The 10,529-nt window shown below is 37.7% G+C and overlaps 2 protein-coding genes across 3 annotated transcripts; both read right to left on the bottom strand.

Moving 5' to 3' along the window:
• Positions 1-4,117: 4,117 nt before the first annotated feature.
• LOC133718150 (loganic acid O-methyltransferase-like) lies at positions 4,118-5,623 on the bottom strand. Its single transcript, XM_062144967.1, has 3 exons — positions 5,501-5,623; positions 4,689-5,354; positions 4,118-4,610 (listed from the first exon to the last, which is right to left on the bottom strand). The coding sequence occupies exons 1-3, from the start codon at positions 5,573-5,575 to the stop codon at positions 4,269-4,271; spliced, it is 1,083 nt and encodes a 360-aa protein (XP_062000951.1). The 5' UTR covers positions 5,576-5,623; the 3' UTR covers positions 4,118-4,268.
• Positions 5,624-6,235: 612 nt separating this feature from the next.
• Positions 6,236-10,264, bottom strand: LOC133717542 (uncharacterized). Of its 2 annotated transcripts, none has more exons than XM_062144260.1 (14): positions 10,126-10,264; positions 9,409-9,511; positions 9,206-9,301; positions 9,051-9,106; positions 8,822-8,945; positions 8,660-8,722; positions 8,492-8,551; positions 8,023-8,184; positions 7,782-7,855; positions 7,599-7,692; positions 7,098-7,234; positions 6,910-6,990; positions 6,693-6,798; positions 6,236-6,487 (listed from the first exon to the last, which is right to left on the bottom strand). In XM_062144260.1, the coding sequence occupies exons 1-14, from the start codon at positions 10,233-10,235 to the stop codon at positions 6,416-6,418; spliced, it is 1,338 nt and encodes a 445-aa protein (XP_062000244.1). In that variant the 5' UTR covers positions 10,236-10,264; the 3' UTR covers positions 6,236-6,415. The 2 variants fall into 2 exon arrangements, with proteins under 2 accessions (XP_062000244.1, XP_062000245.1); XM_062144261.1 differs by having other exon boundaries at positions 9,226-9,270.
• Positions 10,265-10,529: the final 265 nt, after the last annotated feature.

Below are 10,529 nucleotides of genomic sequence, written 5' to 3'. Positions count from 1 at the left end.
TTTAAGCTCGATTTTGGTCAACGCCGGTTTTCTCCTAGCTCCGGCCACCAAAACTTCCGATCCTTGGCTCCATGAACTCCCCTCAACCTGCTGATCATCATACTAGGAGGATTGTACCTAGAGTGACCGGTTTCACGTTCGTCGGAGCTCGGTAAGTTTTCAATCCGAAACGAAAATCTTTCGATCGGTATATCTCGAGCTACAGACCATATTTTTCTGTGATTCTTGAACCAGTGAGTTCTTCTTGAGTTTCTTAACAACTCTTCAGAAGGAATCGAAGCCTTAAATTGACGTTTTTACGTCGAATTGGAGCTCGCCGTTTTCTGCAGTTTCTCGCCGGTTTCTGGAAAATTTCGGCCACCTTCATACTGTTCAAGGTAATTTTCGACCCCTTCCGGTCATTTTCAGACTTCGTGCTAGTTATGAAAGTTGTTAAGCATGATGAGAGGAAGAAGAGCAGCCCGGCCCCGACACCATTGGTGGTGGTCGGCGGCGGCTCTGCCACTAACTCCGGCGGCCCTTTCCGGCCACCTCCGGGGATCAAAAATATGGTTTCTGTACATTTTAAGATTCTATATTTCAATACGATCATTTCGATATATTATACGCAATTTTTGGATATCGTATGATTAAGTTATGAATTTTTAAGTTTAGATCGATTTCGATCGTTAGATTTGTGATCTGTGAAGTTAGGACCGTCAGATGGACTTGTAGTTTTGATATGATGATCTTATGACTGTCCCAGTGGCTTTGTGTGGTCATGGGCGAAGATCCGACCGTTGGATCTTCGTATAAATGCAAAACAGTGATTAGGAAGGCGATCCGTGAGGATCCGACCGTTGGATCATCATTTAATTTCAATCCGACCGTTGGATTGTCGTTTGATTATGTTTTTGAGTTATTGGCTAAGTTAAGGTCATGTTTGATTAGGTGATCGACGGTTTGATTTGGCGGACGATTCGTGAAATTGTATTTTGAGCTGTTAAGAAGACGCAGCGGGAATTTAGAGGTGAGTAAACCTCACGTGGTTCATATTACGAACCGAATAAATTTAATTACCTTATCTTGTCGTAATTGCGTGAAAATATTTATGGAATAAATATTTGTTTTAAAATCATATGGACTTGATCAACTACGGTCCATGGGTAAGTAAAATGATTTTTACTATACAAATGAATTTCTCGGTTTTATTGCATGTGAACTATAGTTGGTAATAGTGATTATCCCTGAGCGGATAATTACGTATATATATATTTACGTGATTATATGTGAATGGTGTGACATTGAAGAGTGTGGAATTGGGATGATTAAATTATTATGAATTGACATGTGACTTACCATATTTATATGTGATGAACATGATTGATGAGTTCTTGTTAATATTCATGATTTACATTGGAGGATGTATAGAGTTAGAGAATGTAGGGTTCTGAGGATGAGGTGTCCGAAGTTCGACGGTTAAGGATAACCGGAGTGTTTGTGTGCTGAGGACGGGGATGTCCAAGGTGCGACGGTTTATTATTAACCGAAGTTGTGTGCTGAGGACGGGGATGTCCAAAGCGCGACGGTTTATTATTAACCGAAGTATATGGTGCTGAGGACGGGGATGTCCAAAGCGCGACGGTTTATTATTAACCGAAGTATGTCGCATTACTTGCACCTAGGCCAAGGTGACTGGTAGCGATGTGGTTAGAGCTCTAACGTGCTGTTGGGATGGACCAAAGTGGTGTTATGTGGGTTGGGTTTTTGCAGGACCAGTGTGTTGTATTGTGATTTGAGGATTGTGAAAATGTATTCCTTGTGGTTTTACATGAGTGGTTTGATGTCTCTTTGCAGACGTAATACTGTTGAATTTTACTTGAACTGTAATTTAATAAATCAACAGTTCTTTCTTTTTACTCATACGGGCTGTCAAAAGCTTACCGGGTTTTGTGTTGTTGCAATCCCGGTACACTATTCAAACGGTGTAGCGGATAACCCTGCAGGTCAGGAGAACCAGGACGGTGATCGGGCTGCTTAGAGTAGTGTTATGTGAATTACAACATTATATTGTGAGGTTTGTTATGCTCATTTAGAGCTTTACAATTTTACTTTGTAAGAGTGAATTGTAATAATTAACTCGAGGTTTTCGAGTTTTTTGTGTTGAGTGGCGAGTGGTGTGTTTGTTTCTGAGAAAAAAATTCAGAACGTTATTTGTATTAATTGTTTATTCATGTTTCGGATTTGAATTGGTTATTCAAAATTCGGGGCGTGACAGTTTGGTATCAGAGCGTAAGGTACATATTTGGTGATAATCAGTACTCCCCGAGTGATGGCCCGTCTGCAGCGGATCCCCATCATATACTCTTCGGTACTGGTATAATCATTGGGTATGTCTTAGTATGGGGTCTAGACAGCGTGTATGTCTGTAGGACGGTAGAGTTGTCTTCTAAGTTCGTATTAGAATAAGTTTAGTTTCCGCAGGTTGTAATCTTCTAGGAATAGAGACCTCTAGATTTAACTCTGATGAGTCGGTGAGATTTGTTTTATGGAAGTGAGGTCCTTTTGGATGTTGAAGTGTTTGGTTGAAGGCATGATGTTGACCTATGCACGTACCTAGTGTGGATACGAGTATGAATTGTTATAAATTTTGTCTTCTTAAGTTGGACGTACAGATGTTTAGATGGGGTGTACGTATCAAGGATTAGATATCTTGTTTTATAAAGAGACGTCTTAGTGGAGTTTTGGTAATTGACATGTGATACGTGATTAAAGTGACTCTGAGGCAATTATGCTGACCTTGTGTGAGAATGAATTCTTAGTGTAGACTAAGAAGGTTGTGTGGTGATTTTATATACACTACGTGATGAACTTTTAGAAGGAAAAGTTATGAGTAAAAGTATGGGTTTTTCCCTGATGTCTATAGCAGACTTGTTCATAATTATATTTATAATTTTTGGTGTTCTTTGTTTTTTGTGATATAATTTGCATAAAAAAGTTTAATCAAACAAGGGTCGTCATTTTGTATTAGACGAACCACAGCCGTCGATCTATGGACTGTGGGGTGGGCTTCAAGGTTGTCTGACCCACATGAATGCGCAGTCCCTGCTTGCAGCCGAAACTTTCATACGTGTGTCGCGTGTAGGGCACACGATATGCCCGTTCTTATGTCTCACCCACTTGCTGTGGGCTTGCAGTCTCAGAATGGAAACATATTCGGCACCTCTTTTAGCACCAGGTCACATATTCGGCACCTCTTCTGGGTAAAGTAGAAGACAGATTAGACCTGAGCGAAGCATATTGTTGATTAGAGGGGTGTTTTCATCAATTACTATCTAACAGAAAAATTTTAAAAAATTCCGCATGGACATTAAGAGTCCGCTTAGGCCATATGGCCACTCCCGCAAGGGAATAGAGATTTTAGGCTTTGGGCATGGTAAACAATCGGATGAAGTGTAGTTAATGGTAATTTACATATTATGTCATTAATATAAGAAAAGTAAATATTTAATTTTGTTACGGGTGTATAATTATTTTGATAAATTTTGGTGTTAATTTTTGTAATTTTTTCTGATACAAGTTGCACAAAATTCAACAAAGGGTCGACCATTTTGTATTAGTCGATCCACAGCCGGACATGTGGTGGGCTTCAAGGTTGTCTGACCCACATGAACGCTTTGCGGTGCCCAGCTCGCCGCCAAAACTTTCAGGGTTGTGTCGCGCGTGGTGCACACGATGTGCCCTTTCTTTTGTCTCATTTGCGCGTAAAGCTCACCCATGCCATGCATGCTTTCTTTCTCCCATTTGCTTTCAGTCTCATCCACCAGCTGTGGGCCTCGCAGTCTCAATTTGAGGGAGAGCCCATAATCAAAAGTGGGTCTCAAAATAAGATTTGGCCCTAACCGTTGGAGTTGCCCTACGAAAGAAATCTGGGTTCGTCATTTTTTTTTGTTTTGTTTTGTTTTTTGAAATGGAATCTGGGTTCATCATTAACTAGGGCAAAAAAAGAAATGGACAGATTGATTGATTATATAAATTCAATTTTTATAATTTATAAAATTGATGGCAGTAAAGTTTAGGATTTGCACGGTATATTTTCCTCATCTTTTTTTTTTTTGAAAGGGCTATTTTCATATTACGAGTCTTGTTCATCTACTCAATGAATTTCATGTTCTGAGCACAACTATTCTCATTGGATCTAAATCACACTTTGATAAATCAAAATATAACAATAGATCGAGTACTCGCAATAAAGTTAAAGACAATGAAATTAACTAACAGATTCCAAATCAATTTGCTTGGCGTTTAAGCACAACGAGAAAGTTAATCGCCTTTGTTGGGTCAAAGATAGAAGGCTTCTCTTCAAGTTTTGTACGGTACAAATCAAAGAGCTCATCTAAGATTTCATCTCCGAATTGCTGCTGGAAGAGAACCTCTGTGACAGCTCTAACGTGAGATGCAATCAGTTGGGGACTTTCAGTGACATTGTCAATTGTGGAGAGACGAGGTAAGTTTTCCATACACTCTATGGTAAAACGTCCATTTAGTTCTACAGCAGCTTTCAGTTCTTGAGGAGACATGTAAAACATAGTTATGTTAAATGCATCCACTTTCTCTTCACTAACTACTCCCTGCAGAAAAACCAAACAGATATGACGTGACATACCGTAAAACAAATCAAACCTAGAGAGAACTTGTTAATTACTTACCTTCCTTGCCATTTCCATGAGGCAAGATCCTAAAAGGTGATAGATCACATTCAGTGAAGAATCTGAATGAGGGGTACCATCGGGCCGGCCTGAAACAATAAGTGCCACGAGTCCTCCATACACAATTTCTTGTGCCCTGGCATTCAGGAAGCACTCCATGTCCTCAGAAAACTGAGCTTCAAAAGCCCTTATTACTTCATCCGAGGAATGAGAGAATTGGATTTTTCCTTTATTCCAAGAACGAGAGTTTCTGTCCGCTAGATCTTTTGGCACTCTAGAAAGCCAATGAATGGCAGTAGAAGAGTGAACAAAGTGAAGTGAAGCTTTAGGAAATAGGCGACCATAGAACGAACCTGGCACACCCGCAGCATAATATTGCCTGTTCAGAGGGAGTGATTTGAAGAGCATGTTGAAGTCATTTGGGGTATGATCATTAAAGAAAACTTGAAATTCAAGGGTTATAGGAGACTTTTTCATCCCTTGAATTTGATACTTCAATTCCACGGCTTCAAGAATGTTTTCAATTGCCCAAAATGTATTTGGTCCAATAGAGCAACCCAAATCCGCAATCTGAAAAGTACTGTTGGAGGCTAACAGGATTTCTAGGTCAAGCTTTTCTGCAATTGCCTTGCTCAAAAGTTCTTTTGCAGCATCCACCGCTCCTTTCTGCAATTGTGAATTCCGCAATTAGTTAATGGTCATTTTATCAAAAATTTTCCACAACTCAAAACAAGAACTCTATATGATGCAGAAGTAAGTGATTCTTATAATAGCACTCTATACTAACTAGTAAAAGGTTAGTGTTCAAGAACCTGGTATATGGAGTTCTTGGCATAACTGTTGGGGCCATCTCCACCTTTCATTGGACATGCTTCATCTGCTGCCATCTCTCTCTCTCTGCATTACTAGCTTGTACCATTATTTATACATCTCCGTTGCAAGTACCCCACTGATCGAGGACAAACAAATTTCATTTGTTAATTTTTGTTCAATATATTTTTATTGATGGTAGCTTGCGTTCCTTTTAATAATAACTGTAATTTATTAAACCGCTCCTACTTGTTTCGTAATACCTAACGTGTTTTACTGTTTTCCCGACTACCGATCTGTCTGTTTGCAGGAGAGTGAACATTTATCAACTGAGTGAAATGTAGGATGATCGAGACTTGATCTAAATTATTGATTCCTGAATGTCATGTTCATGAATTAAAAATGCTTGCCATGTTGGACTTGGTATCGAATACAGAGCATCTGTACTACTATATATCTAGCTCGAGTGGGTATTTCTATTCCCAAGGGTCGGCACCATTATTGGAACAGGCCGGGAATATATAGTTTAACACAGAGAGAGACTAGGGTTTGTGATTGCTGTCATTAATTTGCATATGCACTGTTTAATAGTCCGTTTCTTGTGAGGGAGTACAACTGCTCATGAAAACCTGGAGTTGATCTCCGCATGCTGAAGTTTCTTGGACTTCAAGAAACTATAGTTGCTAAACTATTTTATTCGATTATCCCATCGAAACGGAAAAGGAAAATATGCAGAATTGTCTAGATTTATTTCAGTGAAGGGAATTATGTTACAAGGAGGCCACGACCTGGTAAAGCAAAATATAGCTAATGTATTGAAGACAAGCTTATTCAATCCAACATAACATATAAAATAACTTTCTAGACACCATTTCAATCAGCAACAGTTTGTCCTGCAGAGAGACTTGGTAGAACAATCAATAAGCAGAAGGGAAGCCTTTGTAGGGGTTGCCTAATACAGGAACATTACCAGGACGAGAAAACACAATCTGCATCAGAGCGAGTGTTTAAATAAACTGTTAGTCAATTACAGAAGAACGGTTCGTATAATGACATACTCTATTACTTTTTTTTTTTTTTTTTTGAGGAAAAGAGATAACTTCATTCATTTATCTATGGCCGGACATGTGGTGGGCTAATACAATCTATTACTTAATAAACATATAAGGTTGTCACAAATACGAACAAATGTACCTGGTAATTTCCAAGCGTGCATGAGTTGAATCCTGCCGCACAATAATCAAAATAATACTCCCATGTCCGAATGAACTTTTCATCAAATCCAAGAGCTAGTATTTCACTATAAACACAAAAGTTCACTGCACCCCATTAAAATCTACAACTTTTATAACATTTTTGCATCATAGCCATTTATAAACAGTTGAAATTGAAACAATATCAATCTTCTTACTCATGTTTCTCCAAGAAATTTTTTCTCCAATATTTAAGCGTTCGATAATAATGGATTCCAATATTTTCCAAATGCTCCACACTACAGTAACAGAAGTGTCATAAGGCCATGAGAGAAAACAAATGCTACAGTATAAAGAGAAGTTATTTAAAACTAAGCATGCATGAAATTGTGTCATATATATATACCTGAGTCTAGAAGAAGCAGCCATGGCTGATGTTACCCTACTTAACGAAGGTATACATGCACCAGGAAAAATATATTCATTTATGAAGTCTGAACTTTGTCTGTACTCATCATAACGCTCATCCGGTAGTGATGTGAACTAAAGAAATAAAGATCAGTCGCCTATAAGGCCATAACCATTAGCAATATATAATGAACGTTTACATTGATAGGATTTCATTGTAGTTTATCATTGCAGTGTTAGCTAGGCCACGAATATTTCCAACCTTGCAAACCAACCATTCAACAAAGTGGGGAATGGTCATTGGATGTTTTGAACGGGACATATATACATATCGTTCTCCTTCCAGAGAAGACGCCCTCTTTAAAAAAAGAAAAGAACAAATATGCCAACAATATATGTATATCTAGGCATCTAGCTTACAAACGCAATATGTATATCATATAGAAGCTTAATATGTAATAGCTAGTTAATATTTAACATTGTTTTAGCTGTTACGTACCTGTAGAACAAGAAGCCCTTTTTCTGCTAGGAGAGATTCACAGCAACCAAAGAATTCGTCCATAAATTTGTGGCCGACGTGTTCCAGCATCTCACTGAAAATTAAATTTCCACACCCCGAATCAAGGTATGTCTCGCAATATATTGTCCGGGATGTACGACACCTGGTGGAAACAATACTCACCAAGAAATAATTCTGTCATACTTGTAGTTTGGAGGCAGTTTGCGGTAGTCACACAACAGAAAATTGATGTAGTCCTGGTACCAATTAGATTGACATTACAATGAAGTGAGTGAGTCTAAATTGATCTCATAATCCTTCACTCAAATGGCATATATGTGGCAGCAACATTGACTTTTTCGAATTATTCATAATCTTAAATTGAATTGTTATTAATCTGAAAGATAAATATATAGTTTGATACCTGAAGACCAGCATCTTTCACTTTCTTTTCGGCAAATTTCAGTTGTTCCTCGGACAAAGTAATGCCAGTGTATCTACAACCAGTTTGCTTGACCACTTCAATAGCGAAGCTGCCCCAACCACAGCCAATCTCAAGGACTTCATGGTTCTTATTAATTCTAGCCTAATTGAAACAGATAGAAAAGAAACAGCAAGGAAAAAATATTGTTCAAGAATAAGCAGCCCCACATAAGAAAAAAAAATTAGTAAAAAAAAAAAAAAAAATTCCACATTAAAAAAGAAACAAAAAAAAAATTATGTCGTCCTCACTTCTAATTACCTATGACTTATTCAGTTATTTGAATATAAGCTTCATACATGAAAAGGTTGATCGAGTTAGGGATAACATCAGTACACAACCAATCAATTAGCCGTGGACCACGGCAAAAATCTTGACAAAGTGTTTTATCTCAAAGAAAAATTAAACTCACCTTTTCAATTAGAATATTGATTTTCCTTAGCTGTGCAATCTTCAACTCTTCATCTTCTTCCTACAGAATGATTCAACAGGGAAAAGGAACAATATACTTACACAATAATTTCTTTTCATGCAGTGGACGTAATTTACTATAAATACATTGGAAGCTGATGATTCTGACCTTAAAAATAGCAGTGGAATACATCATCGTTTCGTCCAAGAACAACGAAAATAGTTCATTACTCTAGATCAGAGCACAAAAAATTGGAGTGAGCTTCTGAGTCATCTCATGGCATATGTTGACATAGGTATCTAAGACTTGAACATTATGTAAATTCTTTACCAGGTCATAATGGCGAGAGATGTTCCTCCGAGCCTGTGTGAGAGTGTTTTGCCTTGAAATGTGATGAAAGAAATATCGTGCTGGGGTTATACTAGCTGCATATAACAATGGCGTCCACCATCCCCTATAACCAGCAAATAAGTTCAGTACTCGACACGATGGTTTGGATGACTATTAGGTATACCTCAATTCAAGTTTATGATCGACAGACAATATATATTAATTGCACCTTTTCTTGCTCATGTTTGAGAGGGAAGAATTTGAATCTCTATTGGCAATGAGAATCTGGAAACTAAATAAGTTAGCAAGAGAGAATTTGATATTGAAAGTGAATGAACGATCTTGCGGTCGAAGTACTCATGAAGCCATGATCAACGATATTACCGAAAAGAGATTCTCAAGACCTTTGTCTTTATCATCGAAAGAAAAATCTCCATTGATGTATGCATCTGCAAGGCCTAAATCAGACCGAGTCATTACCTGACAAAGAGATTCTACTACTTATCAGTGAAAGGGAGAACTTCTAACTTCATGCAGTACATAATTCCCAATTAAAAGTTTCAAAATTCAAAATGAAAATGCTTGACCTTCCAGTAAAACTGAGGATTGTGAACTTTAAGAATAGATTTTAAAGAACAGCCGATGCTCGTTCCCTCAAAGGTTAATATTGCGCCGTCTTCCTCTATTAAACTGTATATAAGACGACAGTGCACAACTGTAAGTTTTAATTATCAATCTTTATACCATGGGATTCCATCACATAGAAATAACTTGAGAGTGGATGTGGGGTTCACTCCATGCATAGTGGTTCAATGATGATTTTAAAGCCTCTACTTGAAGATCATATATACTTGCAACAAATCAGGCAAATTGTGTTGATCAAACTTTATTGTGAAGGGTATGTAATCTTGAGACTGCCATGGACAAGAAAATGGTTCGAGTCATTGAAACACTTGGTGGAATTGGTTTTGCATGCAATCTCTCAAAGTGAAGATCTGAGAATTCTTTTAAAGGAAAGTTGTTCATTTCCTTGTGCACACCAAGCGTAGGAAAGAAATAAATTTTCTTTGGGAGAAAAAGAAAAACAGAGAAACCTGCAATGCAATGTTGCAAATGATCCTACTAAAAGCTTGTCTATCAATATTGATACGATTCCTTGAGCTTTATAAAGAAAAAGTATGAAGAAAATGGTTCAGAACATGCATATCTAGTATAAGAGTGCTCCAAGCTGCTAGGAAGCAAACTAACTAGCTAGAATCATCCAATTTAATGAATTAGAAGGAACAAAAGTATATATTACTCACATGAAGCATCCTGTAGAGGTATATTGTCTTAGAAATCTAGTAACAAACAGGCGTGCGACCTTTTCCAAGAGCGTACAACCGTTTCCAAGCATAGAATTTGCTGCAGACATTTCAACCTAAGTTCCACTGCTTCGTAGCCAGCCAAAAAAAGGTTAATTTGGTCTATCATTATTCCACACGACTGTACTTTATATAGTCAGTGTCATTCACCATGATCCTTTTTTATTATTATTATTATTATTAGTTATTATTATTATTTTTTATTCACCATGATCCTTCATTATAGCCATTAATGAACAATATATATACATATCCTATCTAGAGCGAGACCTCGCTCTGAAATTAACGTGTGAGGTTGGAGTTTAGGGTCACTTTTCGGTCTCATATCCACATCTCAACCGTTC

The sequence above is a fragment of the Rosa rugosa genome, chromosome 6 (assembly GCF_958449725.1).
Source record: "Rosa rugosa chromosome 6, drRosRugo1.1, whole genome shotgun sequence".
Lineage (NCBI taxonomy): Eukaryota > Viridiplantae > Streptophyta > Magnoliopsida > Rosales > Rosaceae > Rosa > Rosa rugosa.
The sequence above is the reverse complement of the archived record's forward strand: the minus strand, read 5'-3'. Positions and strand labels throughout refer to the sequence as shown.

What these genes read in the sequence shown, in the direction of transcription:
- LOC133717542 (XM_062144260.1), bottom strand. Translation starts at nt 10,235, where the DNA reads ATGTCTGCAGCAAATTCTATGCTTGGAAACGGTTGTACGCTCTTGGAA. An exon ending in ATTCCACTGCTATTTTTAAG is followed by an intron (nt 8,552 to 8,659) that starts GTCAGAATCATC and finishes ATCATTCTGTAG; the next exon opens with GAAGAAGATGAAGAGTTGAA. An exon ending in TGAAAGATGCTGGTCTTCAG is followed by an intron (nt 7,856 to 8,022) that starts GTATCAAACTAT and finishes AATTGGTACCAG; the next exon opens with GACTACATCAATTTTCTGTT.
- LOC133718150 (XM_062144967.1), bottom strand. Translation starts at nt 5,575, where the DNA reads ATGGCAGCAGATGAAGCATGTCCAATGAAAGGTGGAGATGGCCCCAAC. An exon ending in CCAAGAACTCCATATACCAG is followed by an intron (nt 5,355 to 5,500) that starts GTTCTTGAACAC and finishes TCACAATTGCAG; the next exon opens with AAAGGAGCGGTGGATGCTGC. An exon ending in TCATGGAAATGGCAAGGAAG is followed by an intron (nt 4,611 to 4,688) that starts GTAAGTAATTAA and finishes GTTTTTCTGCAG; the next exon opens with GGAGTAGTTAGTGAAGAGAA.